The sequence below is a fragment of the Panthera tigris genome, chromosome A3 (assembly GCF_018350195.1).
Source record: "Panthera tigris isolate Pti1 chromosome A3, P.tigris_Pti1_mat1.1, whole genome shotgun sequence".
Lineage (NCBI taxonomy): Eukaryota > Metazoa > Chordata > Mammalia > Carnivora > Felidae > Panthera > Panthera tigris.
In genome coordinates this window covers 57,841,364-57,862,142 of record NC_056662.1, presented here as the reverse complement: position 1 = coordinate 57,862,142, position 20,779 = coordinate 57,841,364, and the positions used below count along the sequence as shown (strand labels likewise).

General features: G+C 38.1%; 1 protein-coding gene across 45 annotated transcripts in view; it reads left to right on the top strand.

The window, feature by feature from the left end:
* Positions 1 to 20,779, top strand: part of MAP4K4 (mitogen-activated protein kinase kinase kinase kinase 4) — a 188,219-nt gene that overhangs the window by 164,056 nt on the left and 3,384 nt on the right. For 16 of the 45 annotated variants that reach the window (XM_042981114.1, XM_042981136.1, XM_042981135.1 and 13 more), the window contains 6 exons: positions 2,349 to 2,466; positions 2,789 to 2,959; positions 9,731 to 9,874; positions 16,075 to 16,209; positions 18,519 to 18,619; positions 20,398 to 20,547. In XM_042981114.1, the coding sequence (XP_042837048.1) occupies positions 2,349 to 2,466; positions 2,789 to 2,959; positions 9,731 to 9,874; positions 16,075 to 16,209; positions 18,519 to 18,619; positions 20,398 to 20,547 (819 nt within the window). Of the gene's footprint in view, positions 1 to 81; positions 274 to 2,348; positions 2,467 to 2,788; positions 2,960 to 9,730; positions 9,875 to 16,074; positions 16,210 to 18,518; positions 18,620 to 20,397; positions 20,572 to 20,779 lie in introns of all 45 variants that reach the window. The other 29 variants (XM_042981104.1, XM_042981105.1, XM_042981107.1 and 26 more) reach the window with 3 other exon arrangements.

The following is a 20,779-nucleotide window of genomic DNA, read 5'->3' as shown; positions in this document are numbered from 1 at the left end:
ACCATTAAGTCAGTTATCAGTAGGGTCATAGGGAATTTCAGCAGCGCTTGAGCGAGACGAGTGTGCCTGTTTTTTCTACAGAGTACAGTTGACCAAAAGCGCGCCAGCCATCATGAGAGCAATGGCTTTGCCGGTCGCATTCACCTCTTGCCAGATCTCTTACAGCAAAGCCATTCCTCCTCCACTTCCTCCACCTCTTCCTCCCCATCCTCCAGCCAGCCGACACCCACCATGTCCCCACAGACACCCCAGGACAAGCTCACTACTAATGAGGTATGTCTCGCACCACAGCTGGCTGCTTTCATAGGGTTTGACCAGCACTGCCTAGTAGCTAGTTTGCAGAGGAGACCTTTCCCACACCCCTCACCCCTCCCTTCCCCCTGCTTTCTTCTGTCACCTACCCTTCTCCCCAACCCCAAGTAACATGTTTCAGATCTGCATACAAATCCCTTAACCCTAGATCAATGTCCCTCCAACTTGCCAGTTCACTGTTTACTTTTCTCTAGATGAGTGTAGTTGCATGGCTTTCTTTATTCAGTTTATTTTTTAAAAGTCTAAATAAAATGATTGCTGTGTTCTCAGATCCATATGTATTTGGCATGAAATTCTTGTAGCCGTTTGTGGAATCTGCCTTTTTCATTCTTTTTATCTGATAAGTAAAATATAGAAAAATTTGGTTAAGCAGACTTGGCCTTATCTGGACACACTTGTTATCCTGTACAGGAATCTCCTTCAAACAGGGCTGAGTTGCTTTTTGTTTTTGATGGGGGGTAGATCGTTGGTTGGTTACTGATTCGTTTTCACCAACCCTGTTAAAAGGATGTCTTTCCTTGAAATCCACCTTCATTCAGAGTTTAAGAAAAGGCCAAATGATTTTTAGGGAAATGTAGAAAATTAGGATGTTAAGAAGAGCAAAGGTCTGAGCATGCTTTAATTTAAATTTTTGAATGGAAAATCTGGTGTGCTCGTTTGAAGGCTTGGCTGTGGTGCTCAGTCTGGGTGCTAGTTGGGTGGTGCTTTGCTCTTTGGAACAAGATTATGCCCCAGGTGCAGTGACATAGTCCACCTTGAGCACCCTGTACTAAATTAAACAAGTGGTTTGATTTCTTGGGAGGTTTGGTTTAAATGCATTTGTCTAATGGTCGAAAGGAGGTTGAAAGTGGCATGTAGCTTCAGCCAATCTTGTTAATGTAAACATTTAACTGCCAGCCTGTCTCTACCTGCTTCTATTTTGGTTCCCTTGTTAGAAAGAATCAGAATAATCCTCTCCCCCTGAGGAGCAGGGGCAAGTCAACTGCTTCCAAGGTGGGCTTGCATCAGATTGGCCATCGGATGGATTGGCCATTGATCACAGGATGGGGTGGGAAGCTTGCCAGCAGACAGCTGTGTGAAATGGGAGGAGAGAGCCTGGGAGCCTAGGCAGTCTTGGGCTCTAGGACATAGTGGCTCTCAGCTGCCTGTGGAGGGCGAAAGGTTTCAGGACTAAAGCACTTGATCAGAAGTGTTCTTTTTTCTCCAGCGATATATCCCACCTACACTCACATTTCTCCTTATATTTATATTTAAACTTTGCTCCATTTTGCTCTAATGTCCAATATTTACTATAACCCTTAACTCACTAAACTGGCAAGTTTATTTTTCCGTTTGTTTTGTTTTTAATTGTCATTACATTTCCACTTAACAATTTGTTTCACTTTCTTTGTGTTCTGTTATTTTTTTTTTTGTCTTAAGTTACACTATTAACCAAAACACTAGCGTTCCTAAAAGAGCAAAAGTATGTGCCATATCTTGTTGTTTGCACCTTTCACTAATGAGCCCCTGTTCGATATGGGTTTACTGATGATGCACCTAAAACGGTGGTAGCCAAAGCTTCTGTAGCTTTCTGGCAAGAGGCTCACTTTAAAATAAATAATACAAAGCAAAGATTTGCCAATATTCCAACATATATTAATTGGGCAGAAGAATAATGTCAGAAATTGATGAATTGAGATAGACATTTCAAGCCTGTCCTTTAGGAGTTTTTATTATCATTATTTATTAAAAAAAAAAAAAAAACAACAACTTGGAGCATGAAGTGTAGATTTTGTTGGTAGCTCACAGCATTCCTATGTTAGATGAACAGTACTTCTGAAGAGAGATGTAGCTTTTTGGTGGTTCCAGGTCGAACAGCCTATTGTCGGGCTGTGTTATGCACATGCAGAGGCACCCCTGAGAGCATTTGGGGGGAACGATGCAGGAGGGATAGGCCTTCCTAGTGGGAAATCATGCAGTGTAGAAATGGATTGAAATGTTGTATGTTCATCTTTTTAATGTCATTTGTATTAATAAAATTGAAATTTACATTGCAGACTCAGTCCGCTAGTAGCACACTCCAGAAACACAAATCTTCCTCCTCCTTTACACCTTTTATAGACCCCAGATTACTACAGATTTCTCCATCTAGTGGGACAACAGTGACTTCTGTGGGTAAGTAAAGGAGCAACAAGAAAGCAGCTGACAAACAGGACTTGGTCACTTTGTATTGGTCTTTCTGATGGCTGAGGCATGGCATGGTGGTTGTTTGCAGGCACAGACCTCGGATACAGAAACACCCATCCCGCTTGCATTGCCTTATTTGCAGTGAGCTGCATAGTCAGTTTCCTTTTCCCATATACATTTCTTACAAATTTCTTTTTCTTGACAAAGGGTCCGTTACAACATGTGAATATTTACTGAGGTGTAGCAGGGGAGGGAGGCAAGCGCATTGTTTGTGTGTACAGAAAATAATTTAAAGTGTATCGTGTTCTAGTGGGATTTTCCTGTGATGGAATGAGACCAGAAGCCATAAGGCAAGATCCTACCCGGAAGGGCTCAGTGGTCAATGTGAATCCCACCAACACTAGGCCACAGAGTGACACCCCAGAGATTCGTAAATATAAGAAGAGATTTAACTCCGAGATTCTGTGTGCTGCCTTATGGGGTAGGTATCGTACTGCTACTATGACTCTCTATCCTTTTTTTTTTTTTTTTAAATTCTGAAGGGTGGACTGGTCTTTTAGAGAAGTACTATTTTGGATAGTTTGGGGAGTTTTTAAAGAGTTGTTAACAGATAAGTTGGAAAACTTTTTTTTTTTTTATGTTTATTAATTTATTTATTTTGAGAGAGGGGCAGGGGGAGACAGAGAGAATCCCAGGCAGAGCATGGAGCCTGATGGCAGGCCTTGATCTCACAACCATGAGATCATAACCTGAGCTAATATCAAGAGTCAGACGCTCAACCTTCTGAGCCAACCAGGTGCCCCTGGTGGGAAGACTTCTGCGATGCCCACCCTTGTAACCTTTTCCTAAAGAATCATGCAGGCATGTGTATGTTCATGCACTTGTTTCAGTCAACGGCTAACCTCCTGTCTCTTCACATAAAGAAAAAACTAGAAAGATGAGAAAGACGTTGTTGGTCCTTATTTATAGGGAGAATGAAGAAATTTGTTGGATTGCAGTTTGATGTTTTTCCTTGCCCTTCATGACTTGGGCCTCACATGGAAATGAAGTTTTTAAAAGCAGTTTTTTACTGGCCGGAGTCTGCAGAAGCAGACTGTTGTACTGACTTTCTCCGTTGCCTGTCTGCAGTATTGGTGTAGCATATTCACAACCTAAGACGCCACAAGAGACTAAGTCTGCCATGCGCAGGACTACACCCTCTCATGTTCTGAACCTGGCCTCTCTGTCATCACCTTCCTTGCTCCCACAGACAGAACCTGTCTTAGAACTTGTCTTCTAGTCCCATGCTGTGTTTTTGTTCTTCTCCTGCCTGAACCCCAAAATCTATTTTCAGTAGGGACCCTGTTTCTAATCAGAACAGTGTCTCCTTCCCTTGACATTACAAATGTAAGTAGACAGAAGACATGCGATCCGTTTTGGTTGAATGCGCAGCACGTCTGTCCGTTGACTGCTCTCCTGCCCCTTTCACCAGCTCCTACTCGGTCTTCTCCCGAGGGGTTTAGGAGAGTCCTTTCCCCTTTGCAGACACACCTGCTTTCTCTTTCACTTTTTGAATTCTGGGTTTCTGTCCTTGTCATCACTGAGTATCTTAAGTCTCCTATATCAGAAGGCCTTTTCTGTATTGACCTTGTAGGTAAAGGTAACAGTAGGCTCTTGGAGGGGGATTACTAGGATCATGTGAAAGCAGCTGGCACAGCATTGTCACCGCATGGCACTGTTAGTGTTGCTGGGTGAATGCCAGTTGTGATCACATCATGGAATGGAGTTCCATCATGTCCTTTCTTTTTAAAGGCCTTTTGTGGGGGTGTGTATATCATCAAAATTGATACATTATATTTAGTGTAGAAATAGTGTTAAGTAAGTTAATTCTTGGAAATTGGTGAAATAATTTTTATCTGGAACGTTTGCACTTGGTAGCACTCTTACACTGATTTTACGCTAATGTCCTACAAAGTGCTGGACTCTGTTCTGTGCCATTAGCTGATTTAATGAAAATCCTCCTTCTAATGAACTTCTTTAATACCTCAGAGAATAAGAGTATCCTGAACTTGTGTTTTTAAAAATGTGGTAGAACTTTCCATTTTATCAGTATGTGGAAAGGAGTGATAGGCAAGATGACTTAAAGTTGAAATGCATTTCTATAAATCCATGTATTTGAGTTGCTCCTTGGCTCGGGGCACATCAGTGATGGGTTTCCTTAAACTGCCTGCTAAGCTAAAAAGTAAGTTAAAAAAACAAGCCTTTTAAGTTAAATTTAAAAATAAGCTTTTTAAAGACTTAAGACACAGAAAAGTTAAGACATGTACTTTGAGAGTGGTAGCCTGGCAAGGGGAGAAAATTCAGAGGACTCTAGAGTATTAGTTTGAAATGGTGACATTGATGCATTGAAAGTCAGCTGACCAGTGTTAGATAGGTTAGACAGGCTTTTTGTGTGCCCTCTTAGAAAATGCTAGCCTCAGGGCACCTGGGTGTTTTAGTCAGTTAAGCACCCTACTCTTGGTTTTGGCTTAGGTCATGATCTCACAGTTCGTGGGATGGAGCCCTATGTCGAGCTCTGTGCTGACAGCACGGACATGCTTGGGATTCTCTCCTGTCTTTGTCCCTCCTTGCTTGCTCTGTCTCAAAACAAATAAACTTAAAAACAAAACTTTTAAAAAGAAAATGCTAGCTTCAAGCATTCTTTTTTAATCATCTTATATAATTGACTTCTGCTTTGTAAGATGCTACCTATTTATTATATTTTTGTAATAAGACGGTTTTCCCATTCACAGCCAGGATTATTTTAACATACATTTTGAACATGATTGTTCCAGCTTTTTTTTTCTTTTCTTTTCTCTTTTCTTTTCTCTTTTCTTTTCCTTTTTCTTTCTTTTTTTTTTTAAATTTTAAGTTATCTGTACACCTAATACAGGGCTCGAAACCTACAACCCCAACATCAAGAGTCACGTGTCTACTGACTGAACCAGCCAAGTGCCCCTGTTCCCACTCTTAACAGTAAACTATCTGCAGTTTACTACAGAGCATTGCCTGTAATATCATCATAGAATTTAAAGGAAACTTTATTTATTTTTATTTTTTTATTTTTTTTCAATATATGAAATTTATTGTCAAATTGGTTTCCATACAACACCCAGTGCTCATCCCAAAAGGTGCCCTCCTCAATACCCATCCCCCACCCTCCCCTCCCTCCCACCCCCCATCAACCCTCAGTTTGTTCTCAGTTTTTAAGAGTCTCTTATGCTTTGGCTCTCTCCCACTCTAACCTCCTTTTTATTTTTCCTTCCCCTCCCCCATGGGTTTCTGTTAAGTTTCTCAGGATCCACATAAGAGTGAAAACATATGGTATCTGTCTTTCTCTGTATGGCTTATTTCACTTAGCATAACACTCTCCAGTTCCATCCATGTTGCTACAAAGGGCCATATTTAATTCTCTCTCATTGCCACGTAGTACTTCATTGTGTATGTAAACCACAATTTCCTTATCCATTCATCAGTTGATGGGCATTTAGGCTCTTTCCATAATTTGGCTATTGTTGAGAGTGCTGCTATAAACATTGGGGTACAAGTGCCCCTATGCATCAGTACTCCTGTATCCCTTGGGTAAATTCCTAGCAGTGCTATTGCTGGGTCATAGGGTAGGTCTATTTTTAATTTTTTGAGGAACCTCCACACTGTTTTCCAGAGTGGCTGCACCAATTTGCATTCCCACCAACAGTGCAAGAGGGTTCCCGTTTCTCCACATCCTCTCCAGCATCTATAGTCTCCTGATTTGTTCATTTTGGCCACGCTGACTGGCGTGAAGTGATATCTGAGTGTGGTTTTGATTTGTATTTCCCTGATGAGGAGCGACATTGAGCATCTTTTCATATGCCTGTTGGCCATCCAGATGTCTTCTTTAGAGAAGTGTCTATTCATGTTTTCTGCCCATTTCTTCACTGGGTTGTTTGTTTTTCGGGTGTGGAGTTTGGTGAGCTTTTTATAGATTTTGGATACTAGCCCTTAAAGGAAACTTTAAATCACACATTATAGAGTTAATAGCCATTTTTCCCCATCTTAAACCAGATTTCTATGAATACAGTCGCAGTTCCTAATACAGCTTGCCTTTGAGCAATTAATATTTAAAGTTTAATTATACCTAACAGTTGAAAGGTTTAAAAAGGATATTTATAAAAGGTTATTGCAGCCTGCAACTTGATTTTTTTCATCGTCCCATAATTTCCAGGGTGGTTATTTTCCAGTGACTCAATATTCCTCTGAGTACTAACACTCAGTACTTTACAGAATGACATAGTTCTTGGAAATACATAATGGAGAATTATGAGGTAGAGTATAAGTACCAAAGTATCTGTATTTTTTATGTTTATGAAAAGACTTTTTCAGTTTGTCTTTTATTCCTTTATTATTTCTTACTGTAAAATCTTGATTGATGTTTGGATGCTATTTGTTTTTGGAAACCACAAATAATAGGTTTCAGAATCTTATATTTCAGTAGTTATTACCAGACTTTTGACATGGGTCTTTCAGCTACTTGATATTGAAGATTGGGAAAATACTGAAATATTACATGAAATGGAATCTTTGGAATGGACTCTGTCTGAAAACAGCTCTATCAGTTAATGTTTTGTTTTTCTTCTGTTTACCTGTGAAGCCAGTTAAAATTATCTCACCTAGGTATGTGGAGGGAAAACACTAAGGATAATGTCCAAATATAGTTCTGCATTGATAGGGAGATGGTCACCACAAAATGGTGAACCTCAAAAGTGAAATTGTATGAAAATGAATGGAGCATTACATAAGCATTAATTTTTCTTGCAGTGATGATAAGTGTGTTTTTAAATTGGACAGTGTTTTTTTTCTTAGCATTAAGTAATGATCTGATGTGTGTCATCTTTCTATTAAAAAACTTTTTCATGGAAAAACATGATGGCTTGTAAGCCTTATAAAGTGTAAGGCTGTGAACCCTAATTCAAAGCCACAGTGTTACCTGATGAATAAAATGGTAGTATCAGCCATAGCTGATATTTCATGTGGCTATTTAAATTTAATAGAAACTTCAGTTCCTCAGTTGCACCAGCCATGTTTCAAGTGCTCAGTAGCCACGTGTGGCTAACACATTGACATCAAGATAAGTTCTGTTGGACAAGGCTGGTCTGGATGGCACATTCTAAAAATCTTAATTATAAGTGACAGACGAAGTCATGTGCATTCATAAGCCTTTTACTTAAGCTCTTCAAATGACCATACTTTGAGAGTTTTGTTTACTTTTAATGGTTACTCTTAATGGGTAGTGAATACTCAGGTTTTTCTTCCTTCACATTTTCTGAAGCTATTTCATAGTATGTCAGGTTCTAACAAGCTCTCATTACAGTAATAGTAGATGGAAAGCACCTGTGATTTGGTGGAAGCATATGTGGGACAGCACATACAGGGATGCTCTTGTGAAACGTACCACAGTTTCTGTAAGGGCAAGATGGAAACCTGTATCATATGCCTAATAGGTTTTTAATGGGGGGCTTCCCTCAGGTCACGCTATTATCAGAAACTGTAGATGTCTAGAATTCATGAGGACCTTTTTACACATTTTACATCTTTTGAGGACTCCAGGGATAGTGTTGTATTAGTTTAGAGCCTACAGTGTTTCAGCACATTTGTAACTGTTGTCCTTGTGAGCCTTGCACTCTGTTAGTTGAAGTTTTTTGCATTTGAATGGCAGTGATAGTTACTACATATGTAAATTCCAGGTTCCCAGCTTCCCCCTAGACCCCAAAAAGTGTGTCCAGTTTCCTCACAAGGATTGCTTGGATATAGATACTGTCCCTCCAAGTCTTGGGTTTTACTTGCTCAATGGAACAGGGACAGAGCTGAGAGAGGGTCGGGAGCGTGTTTACTTGTTGCCTTCACAGTTGTTCACTTGAAGTTTTCTGGAAATAGGGTATGTGTGTATGTCTGTGTGTGTTCCTGTGTAATTGGACGCGTGAATTGTGTGGTTCAGGAAAATACATGGTATTCTTCCCTATCATTCCATCTACCAGTAAATATTGATTGGGCAATTTTTTAAAAGCACAAATACTTTATTCCTTGTCTCAGTGAGTTTATTACCCAGTTGAGGGAATCAGTGCAAACATGTATGTGCCTAACTGCTTAGGAATATAAAGTGATCTGTGCTACATGTTACATGTTACAAAGTTGGTTTAGACAAGGAAGGTTATAGACCAAGGAATGAAGGCATTTAAGGAAATAAGTGAGTGATAGGGAGAAGTAAGTTGACTCAAGGTACAGAGAGTTTTGAATGCCAAGTTGAGGCTTTTGTACCCTGCCCTATAGGGTGTGTAGTTTTGAAGATGTAGTAGGACCTAATGAATATTGTCGGAAGATGAGGATTGTTTGGGCTGCTGCCATGAGCAAGTAGAGGGAGGATGTTATAACAACCTGAGTTAAAGTCACTATCCATTGTTTACAAGGAGGCCAAAGCCTGATGTAAGGTGAGAGCAGAGGAAAGGGAAAGGAAGGTTTTCTCTGGTTCTGGTGGTCAGTTTAGCTAGATGTGTGGAATGGGTGGTGGTGCTGTTACAGAAATGGCAAAAGTTGAGAAGTTGGTTTCAGTAGAAATTTACAGCAGGTGTGGAAAAGCAGGTAGAGTATGAAATTAGGAGTTGATGGTTCTGACGTGCTTCTTCAGAAAGCAAAGGAGATGTCTTTTGTGTTTTAAGAAGCAGAGAAGGTTTAAAAAAGGGGTGGGGGGGGGGCGCAGAGAAAACCAAGAGCTGGAGCTGAATGGAGCTGGAGCAGGGGGAGACCATGGTAGCAAATAGAGAAGCCAGGATTGGTCCCATGGGGAGGTCACAGTATTTTAATATTCCTAAGAAATATTGTTGCTTTCTTGATGATGATGGAGAATGGTCTTTAAGAAAATGGCAAGGTGAGTCATAAATTGGTAAGGATTTGAGGTAGCTATATCTCATGCCAGAAGTTTGGCAATCAAAATAAAGACAATAAAGGAAGTATGAAGGGATCATGAAAACAGACATCTCTCTCATATCTTTTTTTTAGATTTAAGTAAGTATTTCACCCTCACTCCTCTGTGATTTGTTGCCATTTGGTTACTTTAACCTCTGGCTATTCCAAGCATTTCTTTTTGTGGATGAGTTTAAAAACCACTCTTTTCCAGATAGCTGGTGTTATCCTTTCCATACAACCAGACTGTTTGCCAAGCACGGCATAAAATTCAGGTCTTTCTGTGTTCTTAAAACAGGAGTGAATTTGTTAGTGGGTACAGAGAGTGGCCTGATGCTGCTGGACAGAAGTGGCCAAGGGAAGGTATATCCTCTGATCAACAGAAGACGATTTCAGCAAATGGATGTCCTTGAAGGCTTGAATGTCTTGGTGACAATATCTGGTAAGTGTTCATTTAATAAAGCAAGATTACTTCCCAGCACAAAACTTCTGTTAGCTCATTTTTTGAAGTAATGGCTGAATGAGGTACAATCGTAGCATGGTCTCATAGTAAGGTAATAGAAAGATGTGACCCACGTGTACACACTGAACCTGTAGGGCTCCTTTAAAGAGCAGTCTTGAAAAGCACAGGGGCATGCGCTCTCTAGTTGACCTCTCCCACACAACCACCCTCTCTGCCCCGTTGCTCGTTGGGTTTAATGTGGCTTCCCTGGCTTGGAGGTTTGTGTCTGCTTCCACCCATAGGACTCTTGCATGCAGAAGGGACTGTGCTCTGCCATGATGGCACAAGTACCATATTATGGTTTTTCTTTACATCCGTTAACACTACTATAAGCTTCTTTTTAGAAAGAGGTTTTTTTTAGTATAAATTATGTAATATATGTGCATTGTGGAAAAACACTACTGTAGAAAAGCAAGTAGGAGAAATAAAATGTAAAATCATCCAGAGATACTATTGACTTCAATTTTTAACTTCTAATCTTTTAAGCGTACACACACTTAAAATACACTCATAAAGGGGGGAAAATCTGCATTTAAATGGTTATACAACATTTCAAACATACAGACAATAATGAGAGAATGATTACAGAATAATGACACCCATGTACTGATTAGTTTTAACAGGTGTTAGATACACTTTTGTACCTGCAGTTAGCCTCGCTTCCCCTTTCAGCTGCCCCTGTAACCACTGTCCTGAAGTTATACAATGTTCATTCTGGTTTGACCAAATCAGGTACTTGCTCTCTCTGTGTCATTAAACATTTCTTTATAAACAGTTGTATTTTATATGGCTATAGAGTGTTTTTTTGTATAGATATTCTAAAATGTATTTACTTCTTTGTAAATCTTTTAGTTTATCCCTTTTTTCCCCTCACGTAGATATTTTTGGCATATATCTTGTAGTTGACTTAACCATTGCTCACACATGCCTGTGATGCGTGGGTACTGGTTTCCTAATAATTTGTATGATTGCTGGAGTCAAGAGTATGCAAAATTGGAATACTTTAGGTCTTATAATAACCCACAGCAGTTTTGATTTAGTCATCTGCTAGCTCCAGCTTATTATATTTGTTTATATGTAACATCTCTTGCAGTTATTTTAGTTTTGAGATACGCTTTTGTTTGTAAGTAAAAGATGTTTGTTGAAGTGCAAAAATTTCGCCATCCATCTCATACTTAAATGAGAAAACAACCATTTACAACTTGAGTGTTAATGTGGAGTAGGTTTTAAAATTGGAGGAGAAATGAATCTGCCACTAAAAATGGCTTGGGCTTCATTTTGTGATTCACTGAACAAGAAGATTTATGGGAATCACTAAACAGCTGACACCAGTAATTTTTGGGGTCTACTTTTCTCTATTTCTCTTTTGTAGCTTTTAATGATTTTTTTACAATCATGAAAGTAATACATATTAATTGTAGGAAGCTTAAAAAAATGAGAAAACCTTAGGAAGAATAAAACAAAATGTTACCCTATCTCAGAGACCACTCTTGTTGACACTTCTTTATATTTCCTTCTCCTCATATCTGTAAGTATATATTACAGTATGGAAATGGAACACTATATACATAAAAGTACATAGTTTTGTTTCATTTAACATATTTTATTGAGTATTTCCCCACATTCAAAAAGTCTTCAAAACAGGGGCGCCTGGGTGGCTCAGTCGGTTAAGCATCCAACTTCAGCTCAGGTATGATCTTGTAGTCCATGAGTTTGAACCTCACGTGGGGCTCTGTGCTAACAGCTCAGAGCCTGGAGCCTGCTTGGGATTCTGTGTCTCCCTCTCTCTCTGCCCTTCTCCTGCTCACACTCTGTCTCTCTCTCAAAAATAAATAAACATTAAAAAAAATTTTTTTTATTTAAAAAAAAAAGTCTTCAAAACTTAAAAAGATTGTGTCGAAGTATAAGACGTAATACAAAAAGTGCACAGATTATAAGTATACAGCCCAGTGAATTGTCACAGTTAGAATCCATCCATGTAGCACCTATACCCTGGTGAAGAAATCGAACAATCCCAGCAGTCCAGAAGCTTCCCTGCAGTCCCCACTTTGCTGCCTCCCAGTCACTGCCCCCCATGTTCCCAGAGGGAAGCACTGTCCTTTAAATACCTAAGATTGGTTTTACCTTCATTGAACTAAAGCTACAGAAATGGTAAAATGGTAGGTATTCTTTTGTGTCTGGCTGGGGTTTTTTTTGTTTTTGTTTTGTTTTTTTTTGAAGAGCACTTTAGGTTTACAGAAAAGTTGGAAAGAAAATATAGACAATTCCTGTATTACCCCCCACCTCCAGTTTTCCCAATTAGCCTCATTAGTGTAGTACTTTTGTTGTAATTGATGATCCAGTATTCACACATTATTATTATTAACTAAAGTCTGTAGTTTACGTTAGGGTTCACCCTTTGTGTTGTACAGTTCTGTGGGTTCTGACAAACACATAATTATCCACAATTATAGACTAATTTCACTGCCCTGAAAATCCCCTGTGCTCCACCTATTCATCTCTCTCCAAAAGTCCCTGGCAACAACTGATTTTTTTTTTTTTTTTTCTATGTGACCTTTTCCAGAACATCATAGTTGAAATCATGTGTAGTATGTAGCCTTTTCAGACTGGCATCTTTTCTCTAGCAATATGCATTTAAGTTTCCTCCATGTCTTTTCATGACTTGATAGTGCATTTCTTTTTATTGCTGAATAATCTTTTGTGTGGGTGTGCCACTTTGTGTATCCATTCACTTATTGAAAGACCTCTTGGTTGCTTCCAATTTGCAGCAATTATGAATGAAACTGCTACAAATATTTGTGGACAGTTTTTTGTGTAGACATGTTTTCAACTTATGTGCTTGGTTAAATACCTAGCAGCATGATTGCTGAACATAAGGTAAGACTACATTCAACTGGGCACCTGGGTGGCTCAGTTAGTTAAGTGCCTGACACTTGGTTTCCACTCAGATCATGATCTCGCACTTTCATGAGTTCAAGCCCTGCGTCAGGCTCTGCGCCCGCACCACAGAGCTTGCTTGGGGTTCTCTCTCCCTCCCTCCCTCCCTCCCTCTCTCTTTCTCTCTCTCTCTCTGTCTCTCTCTCTCTCTCTCTCTGCCCCTCCCCCACTTTTGCTGTCTCTCTCAAATAAATTTGAAAACATTATTTAAAAAAAAAAAAAGACTACATTCAGCTTTGTAAGAAATAGCTAGGCTGTCTTCTAAAGTGACTCTATCACATGTTCCTACAAGGCATGAATGAAGATGTTGCTCATGGCCTCATCAGCATTTGGTGATGTATTTTGGATTAGTATAGTATAGTGTCTGATTATTGTTTTAATTTTTAATTCCTGATGAAATGGTGTTGAATATCTTTTCACATGGTTATTTGCCATCTATGTATGTCATCTTTAATGAGGTATCTGTTAAGGTCTTTTGTCTGTTTTATAATCAGGTTGTTTGTTTTCTTCTCTTGAGTTTTAAGAGTTCTTTGTACGTTTTGGATACAAGTTCTTTATCAAATAGGTTTTTGCAATTTTTTTTTTTTTCTTTTTGGCGTTTGTGGCTTGTCTGTCCATTCTCTTAACTGTGTCTTCCACAAAAGTTTTTAATTTTAATAAGGTCTAACTTACCTTTTTTTTTTTTCTTTCATGGATTATCCTTTTGGTGTTATATCTGAAAAGGCATTGCCAAATCCAAGGAGGTTGTACCTAGGTTTTCTCCTATGTTATCTTCTAGAAGCTTTATAGCTTTGCATTTCATGTTTAGGTCTGTGATCCATTTGATCTTTGTGAAAGGTTCAAAGTCTATAAATTCATTATTTTTTGTATATGAATGTCCAGTCCTTCTAGCAGTGATTGTCGAAAAGACCATCCTTTTTCTGTTGAATGGCCTTTGATCCTTTGTCAAAGATTAGTTCATTATATTTTTTTGTTTGTTTTTTATTTTTGGGAGAGAGAACCAGTGGGGAAGAGGAGCAGAAGGGGAGAGAGAGAGAGAGAGAGAGAGAGAGAGAGAGAGAGAGAGAGAGAGAAAAAAAGAATCTCAGGCAGGCTCCATGCTCAGTGTGGACCCCAATGCGGGGCTCTGTCCCACAACCCTGGGATCATAAACTGAGCTGAAGTCAAGAGTTGGACACTCAACTGACTGAGCCACCCAGGCACCCCCATAGTTCATTACATTTGTGTGGGTTTAGATCTCTGTTTTGTTCCATTGATCTGTCTTTCCTTTTGCTAATACCACATTGTCTTGATTACTGTAGCTTTGAAGTAACTCTTGAAGTCAGGTAGTGTCAGCCCTCCAAACTTGTTCTTGCTCAATACTGTGTTGGCTGTTTTGGCTCTTTTGCCTTTCCATATAAAGTTTAGAGTCAGTTTATTAACATGTACAAATAACTTGATAGGATTTTGATTGGGATTACATTGATTGTACATAGATCAAGTTCAGTAGAACTTACATCTTAGCAATATTGAGTTTTACCCATGACCATTGAATATACCTCCATCTGTTTTGATCTCCTTTAATTTCTTTCTTCAGAGTTTTGTAGTTTTCCTCATACAGATGTTGTGTAGGGCTATTTTGTCACATTTATAACTAAATATATCTTTTTTTGGTTTTTAGTACTTCTGCAGATGCTGTATTTTAATTTCAAATTTCCAATTGCTTGTTGCAAGTATATAGGAAAACAGTTGACTTTTATATATGAACCTTGTAGCTTGCAACCTTATATAATTATTTATTAATTGCAGGAATTTTTTTTTTTTTTACCAGTTCTTTGTCATTTTCTATGTAAACAGTCCTGTATTTCTTCCTTCCCAGTTTGCATACCTTTTATTTCCTTTGTCTTACTGCATTAGCTAGGACATGTAGTATGATGTTTAATAGGAGTGGTAAGTGGGGACACCCTTCCCTTGTTCCTGATCTGAAGAGGAAAGTATCTAGTTTCTCACCATTAAGTATGGTATTAGCTGTAAGTTTTTTGTAGATGTTATTTGTCAAATTGAGGCAATTTCCCTCTATTCCTATTTGCTGTGAATGTTTGATCATGAAATGAATGTTGGGTTTTGTCAGATGTTTTTTCTGCATCTGTTGATAAGATCATATGATTTTTCTTCTTAAGCTTGTCAATGTGTCTAGTTTCTTTTGTTCAACACCTGTTTTGTTGTTTTTGCTCATAGAGGTGTATTGTTCCACTTCATTTCTGTGTATGACTATACCACAATTCATTTATTTGTTCTGTTGTTGATAAACATTTGTGTTTGCTGTTTTCAGTTCTTAGGAACAATGCTGCTGTGAACATTCTTGTTCATGTTTTTGGGAGCTCATACACACACATTAATATGAAGAGAGAAGTTACTGGATCATAAGTAGCATATACATGCATCCTACTTTAATAGATAATGCCAAGCTTTTTAAAATGGTTCTAACAATTTATAGCACTGGTTTCTGAGTTTCTAGTTACTCCTCATCTTCCCTACTTTGAGTACTATTGTTCTTTTTAATTCTAGACACTCTGATAGATGCATAAAATTGTATCTCATTATGGTTTTAATATGCATTCACTAATTGACTATTGAGAGCAAGTACTTTTTTATGTATCTATGAGTTAACTTCTTTTGACTGTTATAGTCGACTGCCCACTTTTTCAGTTGGGTTATCTCTCTTATAAGTGATTTATAGGTTGTGAGTCCTCTGTCAGCCCTTTAAGTTGCACACATCTTCAATTTATGGCTTTTTGCTGGATTTGATTCCCTGCCTTGGTTGATCTATTTAATCTTCCTATGCTGTCTAATGAGAACTAATAGCTACTCCAGAGAGTTTTGAGAATCAGATAATACATGTGAAAGCATCTTATAAGGTCTGTTGGTTGCATTGCTGTGCAGGTGTTTGTATTACTTTGTGGTTTATGGATACTGGCTATCTACATAAGTGTGAGTTCTTTTTTCTTTTAAAACCTTCCCTTCTAATCAGGCCTATACCTGATGATAATTCTATAGGAGTTTCAAAATCCATTTTGAATAGCTTAAATTGAGGTTCTAGTAAAACTCATACAGAATGGTTCCCTTAGGAGGATAATATTTATTGCTCATTTGGTTACTATTGTTATTAATAGATGGCACCTACTTTGAATATGTATATAAAATATTTATATTTGTTTTGCTAGGCAAAAAAGATAAGTTACGTGTCTACTATTTGTCTTGGTTACGAAATAAAATACTTCACAATGATCCAGAAGTTGAGAAGAAGCAGGGATGGACAACCGTGGGGGATTTGGAAGGATGTGTACACTATAAAGTTGGTAAGTTCCAGGAGGGTCATGAGGGTTTTGTTCTGCAGGGTTTTGTTCCACAGGGTTCTTTCTGATACACCTAGATGTTTTCTGCGATTATGTTTCTAAGGCATCTTCTAATCCCGAAGTGTCATCTTGACTCACAATGCACCTTTTAACATAACCCCATTCATTCCTGCCATTCATTCTGTCCTCCATCCATCTCATGCTCACATTCATCTTGCGAGCAAGGCTTTTTACCCTTCCTCTTTGACAGTCCAGATTCTTCTCTGTAAGATGTGGTCACAATAACCTCTCTAAGGAAACCTTGCCAAAGGAAAGCCAGCCAATTTGGATTCTTGCTTTGTGCTCCAGGCCTCGTCTCCATTGAGAGGACTTTGGGTCCTTGGCAGTCATTGACAGAATGTTTGAGAGTTTGACCAAAGAGCTATATGGCTTGTTGTTTTGAATGAAGCGCACTGTGCAAAGCTACTGTGCTCTTAACTACTAAACGAATCTAGTCGGCCAGCCAATGTTTCGTAGCAACTGTCTTGTTTTTTCTCTTGCTGGCACGCATGCTTTGGTTCTTATGAAGTAAGAGCTTGCAAGAACAAAACCAAAACAATTTTTTTTTTATGTATGAAAAAAAATACTGGTACTAATGTTGGAAGTAAAGGGGAAATAATGAAGCTTAGCCAAATTAAACTTTATTGGAGAGATAATATATTCTAATAGAATTTGAAATGGGAATTTGAGAAGATCAGCAAATAGTCTCTATTATACCTAAGACTGATTAATGTAAGGGTCCTATTGAATATTGATTTCTGCTACTATGTTTTGTTTTTTTCTGTTTATGAAAGTATATGCTATAGTCATTCTCTCTGCTTCTAGGGATATTACAGTCCTTGACATTCTCTTATTATTTATATAATCTGTCCACAACTCTCAGCTCACTGATTAATAATGATTGCAGAAGCCACCCTAGTTTGGCATGATTCTGAGTGTTACTGAAAAGTAGTACTATATACTTGATGAAATTTTGGGATTGGGATTTTCTGTGCTGTGTTTATGTGAAATAATTTTTGCGGGGTAACTAAAATCATCTAAGGTTAAATTTAATGAAATCATTCAGAATGGGTGAAATGTGCATGAATAGATTATCCTACAGGGGGAACTAGAGGCAGATGTGTTACACTGTGCTGGGCTTTTCATTGGAATAAAACAGTTATCCTCAGGTCTGTCATTCTTACAGAATGAATCACAAGCATTTTCTGCGGTAAGAGTGTGTGGTACCATTCATTCATTATACTTTTAGGAAATTATATTCAGTTTATCAAGACCTGTGCTGTACAATATGATTTCCATCAAGAATAGGGGCTACTTAAATTTATATTTAAATTAATTAACATGAAATAAACTATAAAATGTGGTTCTTCAGTGGCACTAGTCCATTCCATGTGCCCAATGTGGCTATCATATTAACAGTACAGATCTAAAATCTTTTCATCATTGCAAAAAATTCTATTAAACAGCACTGGTTTGGACAACCTTTGATAATCCTTTGTGTCTTAATATTAATGTCAGTGATTTATTCGAATAGTGATACTATATTGGAAATTAACAAGGAGAATTATCAAGTTAACAAGCCATCTCTCATGTGCAAAGGAAGAATAAGGTAGTATTGTGACATTAGATAGTTTATAAAGAAACTGGTAGAGCTGTGCCAGACCACTAAGTCATGTGAGGGCACAGCCCCTCAGAGCATCTGTTTTTAAGCAGAGTTGGTTGGCTGCAAGAGAACCGGAATAGCTATGTAAAGAAGGCATTTTCAACTGAAAAAATGTATATAGCTGAATAGAGATTTCCTTTACTACTGTTCTTTTTGTATGGAACTTTAGGTAGAATTCAGGCAGTCACTGCCTATATAGATCAGGAAGCGGTTTGAAGTGATACTTAGCTGATTAACCACTTCATTATCCTTTTGAAGCAATACTGAGCCCTTAAGACTTTAGGGTGGTAGGCCTGGCATTGTCTTTGATTAGTAAATACTTTCAGTCTAAGAAGATTAGGAACATTAGTGAAAGTATTCCTTAATAGTAACCAGAGTATTGGAATTGAGTCCCAAACATCAGTCAAGAAATATGGGAATAGGCTGAATCATACATAAAAGTATTGGAAAAGGAAACTCTGAGGTTTGATCACTCAGCATTTTTTTCCTGTTGATCTAGATGACTCAATAGAAGGCATTATTTATAAAGTTTGCAAAAGACAACTAACAGAATTTAGAGTTCCATGTTGATTCTGACCTGTGCTTCTCTTGTTTATGTTGTTGTTTTCAGTAAAATATGAAAGAATCAAATTTCTGGTAATTGCTTTGAAGAGTTCTGTGGAGGTCTATGCGTGGGCACCCAAGCCATATCACAAATTTATGGCCTTTAAGGTAACAGCATCAAGTGTACTTACAAGTAGCATCAGCCATGCATGCATGACCAAGAAAGAGCCAGAGGACAGTTTAAAAACCCTAAATAGTTAAAACTGATCATTTAAAAGCTATGTACTAATATAGAGTATAATTCTGTCATAAGAGAGGCCATTTCTAATGTAATAGGCCTCACTGTCTGCTTTCCAAGCCCTCAGAGTATGAGGAAAGAGCTAAATGTTTGGTAGACATTGATTGATATGTCAATATGGTAACAGAAAAAAGGACAAAGTAATGCCACCTCTAATTAAAAAGCAGATCTTGGGGTGCCTGGGTGGCTCAGTCAGTTAAGCGTCTGACTTCGGCTCAAGTCATGATCTCACGGCTTATGAGTTCAGACCCTGCATCGGGCTCTGTGCTGACAGCTCAGAGCCTGGAGCCTCCTACTTCACATTCTGTGTCTCCTTCACTCTCTGCCCTCTCCTACTTATGCTCTCTCTCAAAAATAAATAAAAACATTAAAAAAAACAAAAACAGCAGACCGTGACCATCTGCCTGAAGTCATGCATGTGTATAAAGATTTAGATATGTTTTTGATAAATAGTATCCAACAATAGGCAGCTTGGAGGTATATCTTTTCAATAGAATACTAACTAAAAAACAAATTACAGAAATTCTTAATGACACAGGAATATGTATTATGCGTTAAATAGAAAAAGTAAGTTAAAAGCATGAATAATGCATTGTTTTTGTTTAAGGGAAAAACTATAGAAAAACATTAGTATTTTTCTGTGTGAGTATTTTTAACATTTTTTATAATTCTAGAGTTCGCATTAGATACAAATTTATGAAATTCTTAATTAAAATATTACTCTGACATTAGATATTATAAATAACTTAACATCATTTCTTATATTAGGCACAAAACTTTGAGTATAGCTCCTGGCGCTGTTTTAGTGCATATCATGAAATTAAGAATTTTTCATCCAAAATGATTCTATTTACTTACCTTTTTTTCTTGTTCTTGATACATTTTATTAAGGGTAAGTTTCAAGTATTTGGAAAATTGACATATTTAGATTGCTTATTGCTTGATTCCCCAATAAAGCAGGATAAATGGGGTTACCATATTTGCTCAAGAAATAAATCCACATGTTACTGACTAAAAGTAATTGGTTGTATCTTCTGAGATCTGGTCTTAATATCCTTTATGTGCCAGATGTACTCTCCTAGTTGCTTTTATAAGTATATTGTTTAAGTCTGTCTTGTGAGCTGTAGGTATTGATATTAATCAAGAACTGAGGTCATCTAGTTTATTATAGGTCATCCAGGTTAATACCCTACAGCTTTTCATCACTGTATTGCTCCAGTCAAAAAATTAAAGTAGAAGTCTCTATGATGACTATGATGACCATACTAAAAATTCTCAGTATGTGACTCCTGCAACTCCACCTCTTTCTCCATTGTCTGCATTGAATAGTTGAATACTGTGCTACAGAAAGTCCTGGTTCTTTCACTTTAGATGTTTTTCTCACCAAGACAAGAAGGTGGAATTCTTGGGCCAGGTAGGGGGAATTTGCGACACGTCTTCTGGAAGAAATGTCTCCCAGATGCTGATTGGCAGACAAAAGCATAATAAATTAGAGACTTATTTCATAGAGTATTTTTGCTTATGGTTGTTGCCAGAATGGCTCAGTAATTAAATAACTGAGTACCTTGGGTTTGGCTTCTCCTGTTTGATCTATCAGAAATAAGTTCTTCTTTGTCTTACTACTTTTGTCTCGGTTACTTCTTTGTAGTCATTTGGAGAATTGGTACATAAGCCATTACTGGTGGATCTCACTGTTGAGGAAGGCCAGAGGTTGAAAGTGATCTATGGATCCTGTGCTGGATTTCATGCTGTTGATGTGGATTCAGGATCAGTCTATGACATTTATCTACCAACACACGTAAGAAAGAACCCACACTCTATGGTTGGTTGACTGGCTTCATTTTGTTTTGACTTTTTTCTTTACTCTGCTTAGTGAACTAACACAAGCAGGGATTCCTTGCTTCCCCTTGGTGTGGGGGTGAGTATTTAAATGATGTGCCATTCTCAATAGCTGCATGCTCTGAGACAAGTGGAAATCCATTCTCCTGGCTCTGTGAAGCCCTCCTGAAAACCTCTTAGCCCTGGCTTTG